Here is an 18,823-nt window from a genome sequence, read left to right as displayed (position 1 = left end):
AATGAGCTGCATTTTGAAGAGTAACCCAGTTTGTGGGAGTTCACAAGGCAATTCACAAGTACCCTGAGTGCATAACAAATTTGCTACCATAATAACCCTTTGAGAGGTAGAAGAGGGCAAATTGCCTAGGTCCCTTGGTAGCAAGGAGAACAGGGACTGTGGGTAGATTTAATTTCACCTAACATTAGCCATCCCCAGTTAGATGTCTCAATTAAAGTGCCTGCTTAGCCTTTCTCTCCAGTGAGTGGATGGAAAGAGACAGGTACTTCCAGACAGTAAATCATCCCATTTCAGGATGCTTTTCCAGACTAATGGGATGAATTGCCATGCTCATCACAAGACTTTATAAGTTTATTTGGGTGTAGAACAAGTTATAAACGTTGCCTTTGTTATCAGAATATATACTCCTTTTTTTGCTTTTAGAGGTATTGTCAGAGTAATGACATTTGTCATTCCGGGCTCTGCTTTTTTTCATAAATTTGAAGTGTGGCCTTATCTTGGAGCTCTCCTTGACTGACTGAGGAACTGTTTAGGGCCTGTGTATGCTCTTGGCTTGTATTGCATGCAGTCACTGCATGCAATAAGCTCATGGAGGAGCTTGTACAGCCTTATCTCAAGAATGAAATAGTAACATGTATTTCCCTGAACCCTCCTGTTGAGCCATGCTCCATTGTATTGACTTCCATGTATTCTTTTAAAAGTTTTTATTTTCCTGGTTTCTTGCTATGTTATATACTGTGTTCAGTGGTAGGAATCTTCTAAGAAAACAGTTTTCTCGTGAACTGCATATAAAAAAAGCATCTTTGCACATATACTGCATCATTTGCTCTTCTTTTATCTGTGCCACTTCAGGAGAGTGAGAAGTACTTTGTTTTCTTGGTCTCACTAGGATTTGGAGGCAGTCTGATGTTTCATTCAGGCTCAGGTTTGGCTAAGTGCTTGAAGCATTGCACCTGCATCTACATCAGATTTTCTCCTCTCACACTGACTGCTGCCTGGGCAGCAGTGTGCAGACCACCAGCTTCCCTCTCCATTTTTTCCACAACTTCCATCTCAGTTACAAAGCTCACACATCCAGTTTCCAGTCTTACTGCCTTTGGAAGTACAGTCTACTGTGAGTCTTAGACCTTTCTAAAATTTTCAGCAAAACTTTGTGGTCTTTTAAAACAACAGGTGCTCATCTGCAGCTCAGTGAGTTTGACCTCTGTTCACAGGTGGAGGGAATGAGGGAAGGGCCAGGACATGAGGAACAGCTTGGACAGCAGGTAATTAGGGCAGTCAGTCTTAATTAGTTTTTAATAGTTGGGGAGGAGCTTTTTGTATCTGCATATGGCTGAGAGGCAGCTTAGGGAGCAGGAATGAGCTGGGGAAGCAGAATGGAAATAAAGGTAGCTAAGAGTGGGACTTGCTGGAAGCTCTGGAGGTGTTGATGGCTGTTTGGTTTAGGTTGTTTCAGTGATGCTGTTAGGGAGCCCTGCACGACCAGGGAGGAAGTTTATGTCCAGGGCTTGTGCTAAAGCGCTAATTGTGCCACAGGGAGCATTCTTAAATATCCTGTGTTTGTGCTCCTTCTTTCTCAAAAGGAGGAGTGATGTGGGAGGTGATTTTAACTGAAGAAAGGGATATGGTTTAAAGGGCTGAATGCAGCCTGTGTTCTCCCTGGTAAAATAGCTTGGGAAAATGCAACACCTTGAGGTCTTTGAGGTGCAAGCTGCATGCAAAAGCTGCTTATCCAGCAGTGAATATGGTCTGGCTTATGGCCTATTCTGTTAGATATCAAGAGACAGAGGTAGGTGGGTGTCTAATTTCTACTGGTTGCAGCAAAATAGGGGTGGAGGTGTGTGCATTTGCAGTTTGCTCACCCATAGCTTTTTCACTTGCTTTAAATATTTTAACCATTGAGATGAGCAGGGTTTGTGATCTGGCCTTCAGATTTTTTCCTGTTGCCCTTTAGAACTGGGACAGAAGCTTAGATGAAAGTATTTTCCAGATATTTCAGAATCTACTCTGAATAGTCTGTGTGAGCAGTGCAAGCCTTTGCTGTATGATCCGGCAATCTGGTTGTCTTGCAACATGCAAGTGAGCCTGCTTCTTGGTCTGTGAATGGAGAAGGGCGGGGGGAAGGGAAAATAAAACTCTTTTATACTACTATTTGCAGTTTTTTAAAAATACCATCTTAATCATATTGGAAGATGAAAGTCATCTAATAAGTACTTCTGAAGTGCTAGTATTTTCTTTTTTGTAATGTTAAAAAAAGAGAAATTATCTTCTGTCCTTGTCTTGGAAAGTATTTGTTTGCTGGATGTTTGTCCTGGAAAGAGTTTGCCTGTTTCTCTGTAATATTGCAGTACTGTTTCTCTGTGGGATATTTATCTTTCGGATGTCCTTGAAACTGAGACAGAAAAGTTCAAAAGAGTGATTGCTGTGTAGGAAATGTACCTACTAAAGGTATTGGAGTGAGTAATGAAACCCCAGACTGGTATTTATGAGTTTAGACAGGAGGAAGATGCAGCTTTATTGGATGATACTAAAGGCAGACATCATTACATATATATTAATTAAGAAAGGTGTGTGGTGCTGGTGGGAAGGGATCTTGCTGGAAAACGGTTTCCAGGTGCTTCTAGAAAAAACCCCAGCTATCCCATTATTCAACTTGTTGTTCAGAGATTGGCTGGTCATTCTTCTGAAGCAGATGGAGATAGTTTTTCTCGAAGCTGAGACCAGCATAGAGTGCACTTCGTCTTTTCTGAAGTATCTATCAAAAAAAAGTGTTGTTCTGTTACATGGTGGATCTGTTCATTAAAAATGCCCATCCTTTTAAGGGTGTCTAGCAGAAGATAAATACACTATACAGTAATGCTAATAATTAAATTTGTAAAATTACTGCTTTTTGATAGACTAACACACAAATACAATTCCAGCAGTGGCTGTTTTTCATTAGTTAGAATGACATGCCAGCTTTAGAATATGTAATGATGTATAAGCCCTGGTGGTTATAATTGGCATAGAAATGTACTATATCCTTGGGTGTTAAAAGCCATAAGCTATTTATTTTCATACTTACAAAGACTGTACTACATTGTGGTATAAATCTCACATGGTTGTCACAGTTACATTTTTTTTTAGTAATTTATGTCCATATGGTTCAAATATGAATCTGTCCCCCTTATTAGCATCCTGCTGGCCACATAATGTACTGATAAATTAATATCTTATGTCTGGAAAGCCTGTTTGAATTCAGATCTCATGCAAAAGAAACTTAAACCCACCTGGTCTTCCTGATATAAGTAGCCTTGTTGTTATGCATGCAGACTTTGTAATACATGAGCTTACACAGTATAGTAGTGATATGCTTGCAAGAAACTTGGTTATTTGCTGTGGTATCCAGTGGGTTTGTTTGGTTGTTTTTCTTTCTTTCTTTTTTTTTTTTTTTTTAAGCACCACATTCACATAAGTAAGGAGTGGACTGGAAGCTCTTCTATTACACCAGACTCTAGCTTAAACTGGGTGTAGATGGTGTTGAAGTTGATGATATAAAATAGTTTTGAAACCAGAGATAATGTGTAACAAAATAATTGATGTAGTTCTATTAGATGCCATAATGCATTGATTTTTCTTCAGTATCAAAGGCAGTTTGATTTTAAAGTCTGTATGTGACACTCATGATATGGATGTGAAAGTATGGCCTTCGTTCTTAGGGCTTTGGGGGAAGAAAAATAGAGAAATGGGTGAAAGAAATGTAGAGATAAATCATAAAGGCTGTTTTTCTTTAAAAGAAAGTTGGTATATAAATAATCCACTGCGTATTCCAAAAATATTCAAAAATGAAACTTAGGTAAGGTGAAGTGATTCTGAAAGAACAAGTATTTTGTTTTGACGGCCTCCTTTCAATCTTCCAAACCATAAGAAACACCGTGTGTCCCTGTTCTCCACTTGAACAGTGAGCCATTGACCCCAGCCGAGTGTGACCTTGCTGCCAGTTCTTTATCTGCTGGTTGATCTGTCTGTCAAATCTGTGTCTCTCCAATTTGTGAGAGACAAGGCTCTGGTGTGGGACAGCGTCAGAGGCTTTTCACAAGCCCAGAGAGGTGATGTCAGTTGCTCTTCCTTTACAGCATGTTTGCTTAATCTGAGTGAATTGTCTGCCTGATGGGTAGTGCTTTGTACCCCCGGTTTAGGTTGGGGTTTAGCATTTAAATATGCAGTCTAGGAGACAAAGCACAGATTGAAGTGAATATTGAGGTCCTGAGGTTCGAGGCTGAACAGAGCATTGGTTGCAAATTCATCAAGCTTCCATCTATGTGATTTTAGTGCAACTGTCTCATATTTGTGGTTTCTGGGGCTCTTGCTTAGGGTTTGGGTTTTTTTTTTAATTATAGCTATTTACATGGTTGAGATTGGTGAAGTTGCCTGTGTGTACGACAGACGTGGGGGTGAATACTTGACATGTCCTTCTTTTATTTTGCAGAGACCTACAGCCAACAAGACTTCTGGTGCTCCTTCCTACAGCAGATGGTCCAGTTCACAGCCCCATCAGGTAACATGCCCTTGTCAAAAAGGATATGCAGCTCCGGTTGACACATGCATCCTTTTAAAGTGAATTTGTGAGGGGATCTGGGAGCGTTACCTACCTGCACCAGCCCAACTGGGTCACACTGCTCTCTGAGGTTGTTGCAGGATATCCTGCGGCAAACTCTTGGATGCAGCTGCTGCTCATGGAGGATCTTGTACAGCTGTGCCTCCTCTAGTGCAGCGGTGCCTCTCTGGTTTGTCAGGGGTGGTTATTGTGCCTGGATCCCCCTGCCCTTTGCATCCTGTCACTTAAGCTACAAGTGTGGGTGTTTGATGCCCTTTGGCAATGCATGAAGTCTGTTCTCATATGCTAGCCTTCCTCCCCCACTGCCCTAGGGTTTCTTTGTGAAGTGGCTGCAATGATCAAAACTTCAGGAGAACTTGCCGAAGCCAGAAACTCTTAAGCGATAGCCAGGAAACAATATTCTAGTTAATGATTCTTTATAAGAATTTGAATGGTATTCAGGGTTTCTGTTACTTACCAAAATTGAAAGACTTTTTTGACTATACACTAGGATATGACTTGCCTTTGTTATTAAAGAACAATGTATTTCAACTAAAGCAACTTTGTCTTCAAAAACTCTTCAGGTGTCTCTTCAGTAATGATTGCATTGGCTTTGCTTTCTTCCAGCCTCTACTTTTGTTTTTTCATACCTCTTCCTACATACGCATTAAAAAAAAACCCACAAAAACCCCAGTAACCCAGAAAAACCGAAACCACCACTCCCCTGTGGTAGACAGGGAAAGGCGCTGCGGAAGATCTCGCGATGTCACGGAAAGGCAGGACCCTCTGTTCCCCTAAGATAAGACCCTCTGTTCCCCTTAGATAAGAAATTAACATAGGAATGTAGCCTCCCTCAACCGAATACCAGTAGCTTTCCATCCCCTACTCAGTAACTTTCCACTCCTTACTAACCATAGATGGTAAAGACAGACCCACTTTGACGTAGAGACCCCTTAGACTATAAAAACCCAAGAGACGAGATAATAAACGCCTTTGGACCGCCCATCACATTGATGTCTGCGTGTGTCATTGGCCCGAGTGGCCCTGGTGAGTGGGCCACCGTGCTGTTCCTCTGAACCAGGTCGCCTGCCTTGCATCAGAAGGCAACAGAATTTTCATTTGGCAAGCTCGTGTGTGAGGTGGCAGGTGTCCAAGGATCCTGCACTCCGTACCCCGCGTGGTTATTTTTTTGCTTATGTGCTATTATTGGAACCAAATTATCCCATATTTAAACCAAATTATATTGTCAATATTTCAAGTGTGTCCGATTTTATATATTTTAAGCTATTCAATTAAAATTCCTGCTACCTCTAATATTGTTTGGTTTTTTGATGATGGGATAATTGGGCAAATATAACAAACTGAACAAGAAATGGGGAGGAGAAAGGGGGAGAAAGAAATCTGGAAGAGGTCTCAGAGAGAGAAAGAAATAGGAAAGGAGGTAATAAAGGGACAGAAAGAAATAGGAAAGACGTCTCGTGGGTGAGAAAAAGAATAGGGACGAGGTCTCAGAGGGAGAGAAAGAAATCTGAAATGGTCTCAGAGGGAGAGAAAGAAGGAACAAATGCTCCGGCCCGGACTCCGCAGCTCCCAGGGTCACCCGAGGGCGCAGCGCCTTTTACAATCCCAGCCAATCAGAGGAGGCGCTAACCAATTTCCAGCCAACCAGAGCTTTTCTCTTCGATGACTCACCGGTTGCCAGGCGGACCCGCAGAGCCCGGCGGCCCCGGAGCGGAATTTGGGGCTCGGGCCGGGGGACGGATCCGCCCCGGGGGGGTCCCCGAGCCCCCTGCCCAGCCCTGGGGCCGATCGGGGGCTCCCCCACCCAGCAGCCGGTGCTGCGGGGCCGAGCGGTGGGAAAGGGGGGTCCGGGCTGGAGGGGAGGGAATGCGGGAGGAAGAGGAGCGAGAGGAGGAGCGGGAGCGGGAGCGGGAGAAGCGCGGCGCTCGCAGCGCCCGCACGCCGAGCCTGCAGCGCCCCCTGCCCCGGGAGCAGCGCCCCCAGCCCCGAGCCGCAGGGGAGGGCGGAGGCCGAGCTCGCCCCGGCTCCAGCCAGGGGTCTCCGGGAGGATTTTTTGGAGAGTGTTCGGAGCCGGCAGATCCGGGACTCGAGCCCCGGGTATCGCCGGGCTCCCTAAGAGGAGCTTTTTCGGGGGGAGAGGAGCCGCGATCGCCCCTCGGAGGGTCCCGGGGGTCCACGTGGGGATGGCCCGGTACCGACGGGGCGGGACATTGGTTTTGGGGATCCCCGTGAGAGCCGGGGCAGTGGAACGGGGGACCCCCGGGGCGGGGAGAGGGGAAGGGGCGATACCGGAGCTGGGGGACCCCCGGCAGCCCGGAGATGAGGCGGGGACGGGACCCCCTGACCCTGACAGGGGCGTGTCCTGGTGTGACTTCAGGATGCTCGTACCCCATCGGTCTGTTTAGCCCAGAAATGAGTTCTGCACCTTTCAGGCCGGTTCTGAGAGCGAAGGGGAGGAGGAAGAGCAGCAGTTCGTTTTCAGATACTGCGCTCACTCCTCCCCATTCCGGCTCCTGGACTGTTGTGATGCCTTAAGGAGCTGGAACACAGCCCAGACAGAATTAAAAGGAATAAATTTGATTTTTATTGAAGTGCTTTCAAATGCCACACCCTGGCAGTACCGGAGCCACAGTTGTGGCTCTGCCTAGATGGCCCCAAGATAGGAGCAAAAGAGAGTCACGAGATCTCACATTTTTATAAGTTTTAGTCCATTTGCATATAGGAGTTAACAGCCCAATTAATAACTTCAAATTATGAAGTTTCATCCTCCTTGCTTGCTTGCCTGCTCTCCTCTTTTCACATTGTTTATGCTTTGGGGCTGAAGTTTGAAGAGATTATCCTTGAGTCTCCAGGTAGAACAGGATTGTTTTGTCTTCACCACCCTGAGAAAAGATCCCAGTAACACTTAATATAAAGCTAAGAGCTGCACACCAAAACACAACAAAAAATCTTAAAACCTAAGGTATCAGAATTTTAGCAATGTTTCCTTCATAATTGTGGCCATTATTAGAATTTACTTCAAAGAAGTCTGACATACTATGTCCTATTGCTTTAATATAAGCTCTGTATTAGAAAATATGTTTTTCTCTGTGTTACATGGCATTTGCAGCAGCAAAAGCAGTTGCATAACATTGTAAAAGCACAAAGAGGTACAGCACGTATGCCACTGTGGGCAAAGTGAAAGGATTTTTGACCTACACTCGGACAATCTAAAGAAAAATTACTATGATAAAAGACCTTGGGAAATCTGAACCAGCAATGAACAATGAGTAGAGAACAAAATGCCTGCACAACAGTCTAATGGGGAAACCTCTCAAACTTTCTCTGGGGAATTGGAACCCTTGGGTGTGGGTAATGTTTCTCTGCAATGCTTGTACACTGATGTGTGCAGCATGGGGAACAAACCAGAATCAGAAGTCAGTGTGCAGCTGCAGGGCTGTGACCTTGCTGGGATTGAGAGGATATGGTGGCAGGGCTGACAGGACTGGAGTGCTGCAGCTCTGTAGGAAGGGTGGTACAGGAAGGCAACGAGGCAGGGCTGCCCTCCTTGTGATGGGGAGCAGCAGGAATGCACGGAGTTCTGCTTTGGGATGGCTCAGGAGTCACAAGAGACATGAAGGGGGAAGATTAGTGGGCAGACCAATACAGTCTGCTCTTTTAGTTGGTATCTGCTACAGACCCACGATCAGAAAACAAAAGTAGATGGGGTCTTCCTCTAACAACTGGAAGAAGCCTCACATTCACAGACACTGGGGAAAGTCTCACAGGGGGCGCTTAAACCACATGATGCCTGCAGCTGGTAGAAGTAGAGAGGGATTTTTAGAAAAATGCAGAAAAACGTTTTCATATTTGATGCATATTTAGAAAAATTCCTTACCTTTTGTATTGTTAATCTGTTTCCACTTGGCTGAGTTACTAGAGTTTTATAAATATCATTTTTTCAAGCAAGTATTTTTTTTATAGAAAGTGCTTTTTACAAATTATCACTTGAAGTTTTATCGGTACTGTACGCACGCAATTAGCTGAAACTGAATAGAACCTTCGATGATCTGATTCAAAGAATGAAAAGTAGGGAGTGTCCCTAGATTTTCAAATAAATCTATTAATTTTGCTTTTATCTGGAATTATTTCAGCTAGATTTATGATTCCACTTGCAGATATAACGACCTGAAATTACTAGTAAAGAAGATTTCCCTGTAATCTTAAGAGTCAGCTGCAATTTCATTTCTTTTTTTTTTTTCTGCTGCCTAAACAGAATAAACAAAAGCCTGTCTTTGGTCCTCCCTCCTCAGAAGGTAACGTAATTTGCCATCTCTGGAAAAGGAAAAAGTGTCACTGAAAGCATCTGCCAGAGCTGCCCAGGGCCTCTTGCAAAGCCTGGAAGCTCTTTGCTCTCCCTATGGCAGGCATCTGTCTCCAGTTCAAGGCAACATTCTGCCCCTCCACTGCAGTCTAGGTGCCTGCAGAGAGCAGGGGAGGGACGCGGCAGGGACTCCTTCCCAACTCAGAGCAGAGTCACAGGGCAGAAAGAGCTGAGGATGTGGAAGTAAATGAACATTTAGTATGTGCTTAATTGCACAGTTCTCACAAAATCTCAGAAAAAGATCCTTTGAGAGCCTTGTTGTCTTTTTCCTTGCACATGTATTCCTGCACCCCAATTGCTAGCAACTCATGTCCTGGGAAAGAATACTATTTTGCAAGTGACTTCTTAGCTGTTAAAAGAAAATAGTAGAACAGATGATGCTGTTTCACCCCAGCAGTGAACAAACTGGTAACACAGGTCAATTTAATTTCACTGCAAGTAATAGTATGATTTAGCCATTTTTTTTTGTTATGAAACCCTGTATGTCAGCTTGAACTTAATTTTCATGATTGAAGTGTAGTTTTTGAAATGCTTTTGTAAAAGTGTTCTGTTCTTCACTGAGATGCTCAAGTCTACCAATCAGTGAAATTTGAAGCACTTGATAAAATTGCAAAGCTCCTGTTAGTCTAGTATAGGCTGTTAGTAGTATAGGCTCCTTTTTGATGGCCAACTTGATCTTCCAATCACTTCAGAGTATGAAGTCCTCAGTGAAGAACTGAGCTTGAACATTCTACATTAGAAGTAGTTGTACTTTTTGGCCAACATACTCTTAGGGTTAGATTAAAATTTAGTGTTAAACTATGATTTTAAGAAGCTTATCACTAATGAAAGCCAGCTAAGACTTGGACACATAAAAGGCTTTATAAAGGAGATTTGTAATTCCCAAATTCACATGAAAAATAATCACGTTAGTTTAAAAAGTTATGCTATTGCATTCATTAATAATTCATTTATTGTTAAAAGTTAAACTTTACACACAATGGCTAGTGAAAATTCACTGTCAGTACTTTAGCTAAGAGTGCCTTTAAAAGAAAAGTCCTGGGATAAGGTTACTTAGGTGGTAGAACCCAAGTAACCTAATCTGTCAGTCTCAGAAGAGGAAGTTTTGGATGAATGGATCAAGCACAGGACAGTTTTGAGACACCATTGGTTCAATTTTGGCTGAAACTTAGAAGAAGGTTCTGACTATCAGCACAATCAGGCTTTGAAACAATTTTCAACAAGAAGAATGGGAACAAGCAATCTAATGACATTCAGATACTACTGGGATGGCTACACAAAACAACTGTAAGATACCACTGCCTGCGGTGGCCTGGAACAGATGTCTTCCTGTTCTCTGTTTTCTGTATAGTTTTACTGCCCCTCCTTAGAGGGCAGTAAAATTCTTTTACTAGGAATTTACATTGATGTAAAGCAAATCCAAGCAAAATTTTCATTTGCTGCTCAGCAAAGAGCTGAATGAAATATCACAATCTATATATTTGTGATATAGTGAAAACAATTTAATACCTCTTTTGCATTAGCCTCCATGAAAAGATCAACTGCAAGCAGACACAATTAACACCAGCAAAAAGGGATAAGGTCTCGCTATGTAAAAAGAATAGCAAAGGTTACATAGTGCTGAAATAACATAGATGTTCTCAGATCATCCATGCTAATAAACTTAATTCATCTTAGGGGACTTAACTGATTAAAATAGACTCAGAGGGCTTAGTGGTCTTTGAAAAATTATGGAGGATAGATGAAATGCTGGAGGACTGAAAAAGAGCAAATGGATTGCTGTTTTTAAAAAAGGGAAAACTTACAGTTTGGTCTGCTTTATTTCACTCTCTCTCTGATAAATCCAACACTGTTCAAAAATAAAATGGAGGTGTATTATCACATTGGCAGATGTCACACACTTGGTGAGACTGTAAATATCTTGAGGAGTGGGATTAAAATTCAGTTAGGTCTCACATAGATTGAATGGTGGTCTGGGGAAGAAAAATGACTTTGCAGTAGGGACAGGGGAAAGTGTTACACACAGGCAGATATACCCAACTGCACAAGTATGGAAGGGGATCAATTAATTACACAGTAATTATTCAGAGAAAGATCTCAGGGCTAAAGTGGAAAGTGATGAGTCAGGAGTGAATATGACAACAACCTTACACTGTGAAAAAGGCAAGTGAGAGAACTGGCATATATGAACAACAGTACAAGTGACAAGACAGCAAGCACATAAATAAAAGAGGATAAATAAATATATTTATATAAATAAAACTTGTACTGTTTTGTAGTCTAGAAGACAGTAAAATTTGGGGTATTTAGTGTGTCATGAGAATAAAAGGGAGTAAAAGAGGAGAAAGTAAATAACAGTATTCCTGAATTAAGAGCTGTAAATTCTCCTGATGTTTGGAAAAGCAACATTCAGGTGGCTGTAGCTTTTTTCCTTTAAGTTTTTGCCTTGAGTTAGTCACAGAGAGGAAGGTTTGGACAGACAAGCGTCAGTGATGGAGTTAATCCGATGTATTGAACTGTCAGCCATTAGGTGAGCTAACAATCACTGGGCAATTGTGAGGTAAATTAGCTAGATCAAGAGGGCACTTGTAAAATTTATTCATTTTATTTCCCATTTGTGAAAGCTAATGCAGTTCACACAGGGAATCGTAACTCCTTCACCTGTAGTAAGGGAGCAGTTCCATCTTCAGAGCGAGGGAAGCAGGGTGTCAGTGGGACTAACTGTGTTTAACATAGGGTTAGAAAATTCAATAAAGAAAAGCAGCGAGGCTGCAAACACATTAACTGGCATTCTCTCAAGATTTTAACCCTACATTGTCTTGACAAAATGTAATTGACCTCACGGAATTTCCACCCCTGTGTGCTACCTTTAGAGCGGCTCAGAAATCGGCCATACCTGAAGCTGCACCGACAGCGAGAGATTTGGCGGGAGGGTGTAAGTTAAACTTCGCCTCAGCGCGACTGCAGGAGGGGCTTCCTAAATTGGTTTTGGAGGAGAAAAAAGAATTTTTTTTTTTTTTTACTCATACTTTATTTAAGACAGGGACTAAGAATCCCACAAGTGAGGCGGCGGCGGCCCCCGTGTGGGAGGGGGGCGCCGCAGGTGCCGTGAGGGGCGGGCGCCTTGGGCCGCTGCGTGCGGGCGCAGCCTGAGGGCGCGGGGCCGCAGCCGCCCCCGGCCCGGCCGAGCCCCGGAGGAGGGCGGTCGGTGTGGGAGGCGGCGCGGCGGCGAAGCCGCTCAGCTCCGCGCCCGCCGGCTCCGTGCCCCCGGCAAAGTTGTGCCCGAGCCGCCCGCAGGCTCCCGCTCCAATGCAGGCACCGCCCGGGCCGGGAGCGCGGCGGGACGGGGCGGCTGCCGCCACAGCCTCCCGCTGCCGAGGCGGCGTTTGCGGGGTTGTTCTGTGGGCTTTCTTGGGGTTTGGGTTTGTTTTTCTTGTTTCCCGGCGCACTGAGCATCTGCCTGGCGCGGTCCCCGCAGCAGCCCTTCAGGGGCTGGGCTTTTCCCGTTCGCTCTCCTCGCGGAGCTGTTCAGCGGGATGCTGTTGCCCTCTAGTGTCTGCGGGAATTGGTTATGGCTCTGTTGGGGCACAAAATTAGTCAGCCTAGTGCAGTAATTATTCATAACTTAGGGTGGTTGTAGCTGCTTGGATTCCCCAAATCCTGTCAGAAATTCATGTGTGCTGCTGCTCGGTTCAGCTGTCATGTGCAGCCCTCGGGAAATGGCAGAAAACTTGTATATTACTCAATTCGATGCCTGATACGCTGGATAATTGCTTCAGGTTTTGGTGTGGTGGGGTTTTCTCTTCCTAATGGAATGGTAAGTGAAAGAAAGAGGGTTTCTCTCACTGTCAGCATCCCCAGTCAGGTGTCATGGAAGAAATGGTTCTGAACTCTGCCTTATTATTAACTCTTTACACTTGGCAGTTGTGGGAGAAGGGAGAGGGGAAGTAATGGTATGGTCATGGACCAGACGGTGTGCTGGACATTTATCTCAGAGACCTTGAGCAAATCATTTACTCTTTAGATAGTGATGTTTTTGCAATTGCTGAAAAGTAACAGCGTTTATCTCAGAAAAATTGTGTGATGTCAAGAGCTTTAAGATATTTCTATACAAAGTGTTGTATGAAGGCAGAGTAATTTGAAGACTAAACTAAACTTTTGTGTTCTGTTGAAGTCTTTACAACCTTCTTTTAAACTATTTTAAACGTTGTATATTTAATATTTATAAATTTTTTTCCTTGACAAACTGTAATGCTTGAATCCCTATCCTGTAAGGGTCTCTAGTACTGCATTAAGCAATGCAGCATGGAGCTTAGGATACCACAGGTACAGTAGAAACTACAAACTGCTTACCTGAAGGACTTGAAAAAGAATTTCTATCCATCAGAATTGCTGTGCTGCCTGAACCGTTCCCTTTTTTTCTAACAGCTGTGAGGGAGTGTAAACCTTTCAATAATCACACATTCCAGGGTTTGTTATGTGATACTAAAGGGTTTCAAAGGCTTCCCTTGACAGCTCATGTCTCATATCACCTTTTTACGAGTTGAAAATCTTTTTGATATGCAGTTGTAAGGTCTCATTCTCAGCCTGGATTTACTCATTTGAGCTGTTAATGCTTGAATATTTTAGTCAGTGGAGTAATGTTGTAAGTAGGGGTACTCAGAGGTTATTTTGGTGTTTTCATAACTGATTTAAAAGTCTGAGCCTTGCTCTTTACCCCAGGTTTGGTTGTGTTCGGTTGTGCTTTGCTGCTTCCTACCATATCCTTTGTATATCCAAAGATTTCCGATTTAGTAACACTAAAATGATTTCAGAATATTTCCTGTGAAGTTGTATTTCATAGTGAGTGGCCAGAGCAGACCTTTATGTTTAGAGCAGTTACGCAGCATTCTAATCAGTAGAGATTTAAATGTCTGTAGTAATATGCTAAACAATATGCCTCCTTTTTTTCTGCTCTTTGTTTAAAGCATTTAAAACTCATTTTCCATGTAATGCATCCCCAGCATGTCACCAGCACTGTGGTAGTGTCCAGGCTGGTAAAGAACAGAATGGGAATATAGTGATGGGGATTATTAGAAGAAAGTTATTAAAAATATGTCTCTAGATAAATGTAGTATACCTCAATAATACTGATGACTACTCAGTCCAGAACTTTTTAGTAGTTCTTGATGAAAAGGGTTTTTGTTACCCTTTAAGAGTATGTTTTTTACCTTTAAGTATGACCCAACTTTATTGTTTCTAATCAAGGGTCGCAGTAAACAGTTGCCCTAGCACAGGCCTGAGGTAAGACTAAACCAGTGTTTTCTTACTGGGCTTTGATAAATTTGATCTGATAAATTGAGAACAATTTCTTGCTTATTTATGGGTATTTTAGTTGAGCCCATTGTTTTAATCTTGATATTAGGACAGCAGAAAAAAGTTGCTTGTCATTTTAAAAATTGTGTTGATACTCATGATTCAACTTTATCAGACATTTTTTAAGATTGTGTGCAGTTTTATGTGCCTGTGCAGTTTCTGGATTGAGAACCTCTGTGAAGAATTTAGTAGGCTGCATTTCCAACCTGCATTGTCTTGTGGAAGAGTTTCCATGAGGGTTATCAGGGGGAAATGATTTACAGAAGCCAAGAGTTTGGTCATTTATGCTTAGCAGTGAAACAACAAACTAAAGAAAGCTGCAAGTGGTAGGAACTCGCTTATGGTGTCCTTTGGGTCTTTGGGGTTCCTCACAGTATTTGTTCTATCATCAGTGCTACTTTGGTAGTGAATTTAAAAACCCTGAAACCGCAAACAGAACAAGTTATAAACCCCCCAAACCAATCCAAATTGAAGATCCCTATTCAAATGCATCTGTTTCATGCTGGCTGCCTGCAGATGCCTGTAATTGTGACTGCCCAGCAGTATGTTCGGAATGGTAAATCTGCTGCTTAACAAGGTGATATTTCTTTCCTGTACCAGCGAGATTTTCACATGAGCAGGTTCTGGGCTGCAGAAACCATTTCTGCAGCAGATGACAAGAGCATTGAGCCTTTCTGTCTGTGTTCATAACAAAATGCAAAACTTGCTTCCATGACTCAGCTTTCTCTCAGCAAGATCTTCTCCATAGAGAGTCTGTAAGTTAAAAACCAAATTCTGAATATTCAAAGATGCTAATTTTCACCTTAAGAGATCATTTTGATACCTCCTGCTTTGAGCAGTAGAGGTAAAAGGTCCTGGTCTGAATTTTAACACAGTGGCATGAAAATGTAAAATAGGAGATGAAATGCAGGTTCTTCTAAAGAAATAAAGTTCTAGATAGAAAAACAAACAGGCAAATTTTATTGCTTCAAACCATGGCAAAATACCACACAAGTTATTTTATAGGTAAAATTTATTGCAACATCAGCATTACAGAACTTTGGATTTATTTAAATCTGATTCCTGTTTTCAGGTGATTTGAAGTGGTTTGGGGTACAGGTGGGACCATATTCCTCTGTCACTGAATTCCACATGACTGTAGAAATCAAAAAGAGCTGAGACTGCTGATGCAGGCAGCTCTATCTATGGTCAGCTCTATCTATGGGTGTTTTTCATTGAAACAATGCTAACAAGCTTGAACTCTTGTGAAGACTTTCTAGACTCTGTTTTTTTTTTTTTTAATTTAAGCCTTTTTCTTATACTTAGATATTTTTTATTGATGTTGATGTTATCACGACTTCTCCTTTCTTTGGTAAATATTGCATTCTTTGGTCATGAAAGGAAGACTCCTCAAGCACTCCTCTTCTGAAATGCTGCTTCTCACAGCTTACTCACTGTAGGTGCATTGAGAATTGCACTTTTTGTCTGGTTGTACTGTAGGAAATGAGAGCAAGCAGGGAGCATCTTCCCTGAAGCCACTTCTAGAGATGTGGTAAAGGTCACTGTCATGATCTCCATAGGTCCCCCAGTGTGTGGTGTGGTGAATCCCAAGGATGTCACTGTCAAGGGGGTGCGTTGTGAGTTGTTTTAGCATGCTGCTGTAATACAGCACTAGAGTATCCAGCAAGGATTATTGCTCAGGGGAAAATGCTGCTGTCCCTCGAGGAAAGCAACTGTACCTGGTCAAGACTTTGAGACTGTTGATATTGCAAAATGCATGTTCTCTTTGACATTTTTGTTTTCTTCTTTCTGTGTTCTTTGGAACTCCTGCCATGCAAACCAGTCCTTAAGCAAGTGAAAATTACCTAAGCCTCAAGCTGATACTAGAGAGTGTGAGAGTGTGCATTTAAACCTCGTTCCTTGCTCTGTTGCATCCCAATTGCTGCCTGCCTTCAGCAGGGAGTGTGCCAAGTCTGGCTGTGTCCTGTGCCTCAGAGAATTCCTCACTCCTCACAGTCGAACCTCACATCTGTCTTGGCAGGTCCAGCCACTCCTCCTTACAGCTGCACTCTGTAGCCCCAGGGGGCACCTGCAATTAGGAGCCAGGATACAATGACAGGGCTTTTCTTGAAGAAAACACGGGTGTCTGGGCTGGCTCCAGATTTTCCTCTCTAAGGAATGGCATTAGGAACCGTGTCCTTGCTGCAAATGTTTCTTGGGTTGCAACCCTTGTGAAATATCCTGTTCAAACAGCTCTGTCTCATCAGCCCTTCCTTGCTATGAGCTTAGGTCAGTGTCAATTCTCATTTTTTCTGTACATAGACCAGCCAGATCTGTGGTTATCAAAGAGAAATAGGTGTGTGTACAGCTTTTCTACAGAATGCAGTCAGTGTTAAGTTTAGGCACTAAAATTATGTGTTTCTTGGCGTTCAGGCAGCTGAATTGGAAATGCGAAATGAAGAGAACCCTTCGTGTGTGTAATGAAAAATCATCTGTCTGGAAACCTCTCTCTGGTGTTAACTCATTCAGGATAAAGCTTCTCTTTGTCACCTGACTTGTTACCATGTTAAATAGCTCTGTTATGCCATCCAGACTGATATTCGTGAAGCTAGTGTGGCAAGGATTGGACGTTGCAGTTATTAAGAATGTTGAGTTCTTCTGAAGGTTCCTTCATATCGTTACTTGCTCTTTATACATAAGATAAAACCCAGGAAGTTGGAGTTATGTTATTTTGGTCTAACACTAATTAGTGAGCCTGGGTGAAAGGCAGGTCTCCTGCCCAAAAGCTTTGAGCAGGACTTTGTGCTGCTGCAGGGAAGGTTCAAGGCTGAATTTAAGGCTTCCCAGAAGAGGAGGGGTTGATAAACAGTTATCTGTGAGTAGAAGGTGAGGAGACTAAAATCCATCTAAAGCAGAATCTATCCAGACAGAAGGAATCTTGCTCTGAATCTTAACTATGAATGAGACAGCTCTCGGCACTTGCTGGTCATGCTGAATTTTGCAGTTTTGATGAATAGAATGACTTGGAGTTTTTCTCCCTTCATCTGATTTTTCTCGTTTATTATTACTTTATGCTCATCATGACACTAGGAAGATCTGTCTTCAGGGTTTAATTAAATTTCTGGACGTTACATGGGTATTGTTAAGTATATAACTTTTTTTAGCCTTTTTGAAAATCTGGAGTGAAAGACCAATTTGCTTACAATGTAGGATTAAAAAAAAACCCAACCAGGAATGGAAGGATTAACCTCTCAGTATGGAAATGACCACATCAATGCCACACTTTATCCTAATCCCATTTCCAAACGGGCCTGGGTGCAAACTACACTGAAGTTACAGTGGCATGTTCCAGATCTTGACACACTAAATATTTTTCAAAATCTGCTTTGAATCTTTGTTTATGACTTATGATCATTATTTTATGCTTGTCACACCAGCCAGTTGTTTTACTAGGGAGTTTTGACAGCAGTTGTACTGCTGGTTTGAAAAATTGCTCTTTCCTTAAGTACAAGATAGAACATAAGTATATCCTTAGGTGATCTGCATGTTAGGTTCAACTTTTGATTTATTAATTTCTCTTCTCAAATGTAAGAGCTTGATTGTTTTATGGGTTTTTTTAATACAAAGAAATGCTTCTAACAGCTTACAAATCCACAGTCCAGAAAAATGCTTTGTTTTCCTCTAATGTTGCAGGAAGCAAGTTTTGCTTAAAAAAATTCCTCTAATAGATGTAATACAGAGTGTATCAGTACATGTTTGTACAGCAGTTAAGATGTGCATGTTCTTGCTTCTTTGAAAAACTAATACAAGATAGAATTTGTTGAATCATGTTGCCCCAGCTTTTTACAGGTTATAAATTTTCTTCAGTACTTTGGTTGTTAGCAGTTGTCTACTTGGAGTTAACTTTTATCTTTAGGTTAAAAGAATTTCTAAAACACTGTAAATACTTTCCTTTTATGTCTTGCTTTTCAGTGCCTCTGCCTGCTTTATTTGATCCTCTGAGTTGAGGAACCTGTGAGATTTAGAGACCTTCAAATGCACATGGCAAGTAGTGGGAGCAGAAAAAAATGTTATTGCAAAATGTTGAGCCATTGGTCTCCAAACCTCTGGCTGGCAGTGATTTCTTTGCTCCCCATTAGTTTAAGCAGGTGATTCTTCACAAGGTGGTGTCTCATTTAAATCTCTGATTTTCTTTTCTTCTAGACTGTACCTTCAGTAAAGCTCTGTGGAAGATAGATGTGTGTGCTGCAATGGTGACATAAATATTTCAGAGGACTGGAACAAGTTGTTGGGAATCTGTGTTTGTTTTTCATGCTGCTGTTGAGAGCTGTCTAAGGCAAGTAAACACCATGAGTTTTATCCTGAAACTTCACAGACATTTTCAAAGAACAGTAATTTTGCTGGCCACTTTTTGTATGGTGAGCATAGTTATTTCTGCCTACTACTCGTATAATGGCTACAAACAGGAAAATGAACTCCCTGAAACCTCTTCAGAAGTGGAATGTGGTGATGCTCAACTGTTGCCTTAC

General features: G+C 42.3%; 1 protein-coding gene across 1 annotated transcript in view; it reads right to left on the bottom strand.

Moving 5' to 3' along the window:
• Positions 1-11,983: 11,983 nt before the first annotated feature.
• LOC128949213 (leucine-rich repeat LGI family member 4-like) overlaps positions 11,984-18,823 on the bottom strand; it is a gene marked incomplete at its 5' end in the record, with an annotated part of 82,323 nt that continues 75,483 nt past the window's right edge. The window contains one exon of the mRNA XM_054294067.1: positions 11,984-12,331. Within this exon, the coding sequence (XP_054150042.1) occupies positions 11,984-12,331 (348 nt within the window). The remainder of the gene's footprint in view (positions 12,332-18,823) is intronic.

Source organism: Melozone crissalis, unplaced genomic scaffold (genome assembly GCF_028551555.1).
Source record: "Melozone crissalis strain CALT ecotype California unplaced genomic scaffold, PUWL_Pcris_2 ptg000205l_1, whole genome shotgun sequence".
NCBI lineage: Eukaryota > Metazoa > Chordata > Aves > Passeriformes > Passerellidae > Melozone > Melozone crissalis.
Note: the sequence above shows the minus strand (reverse complement) of the source record. Positions and strands in the feature narration are given on the sequence as shown.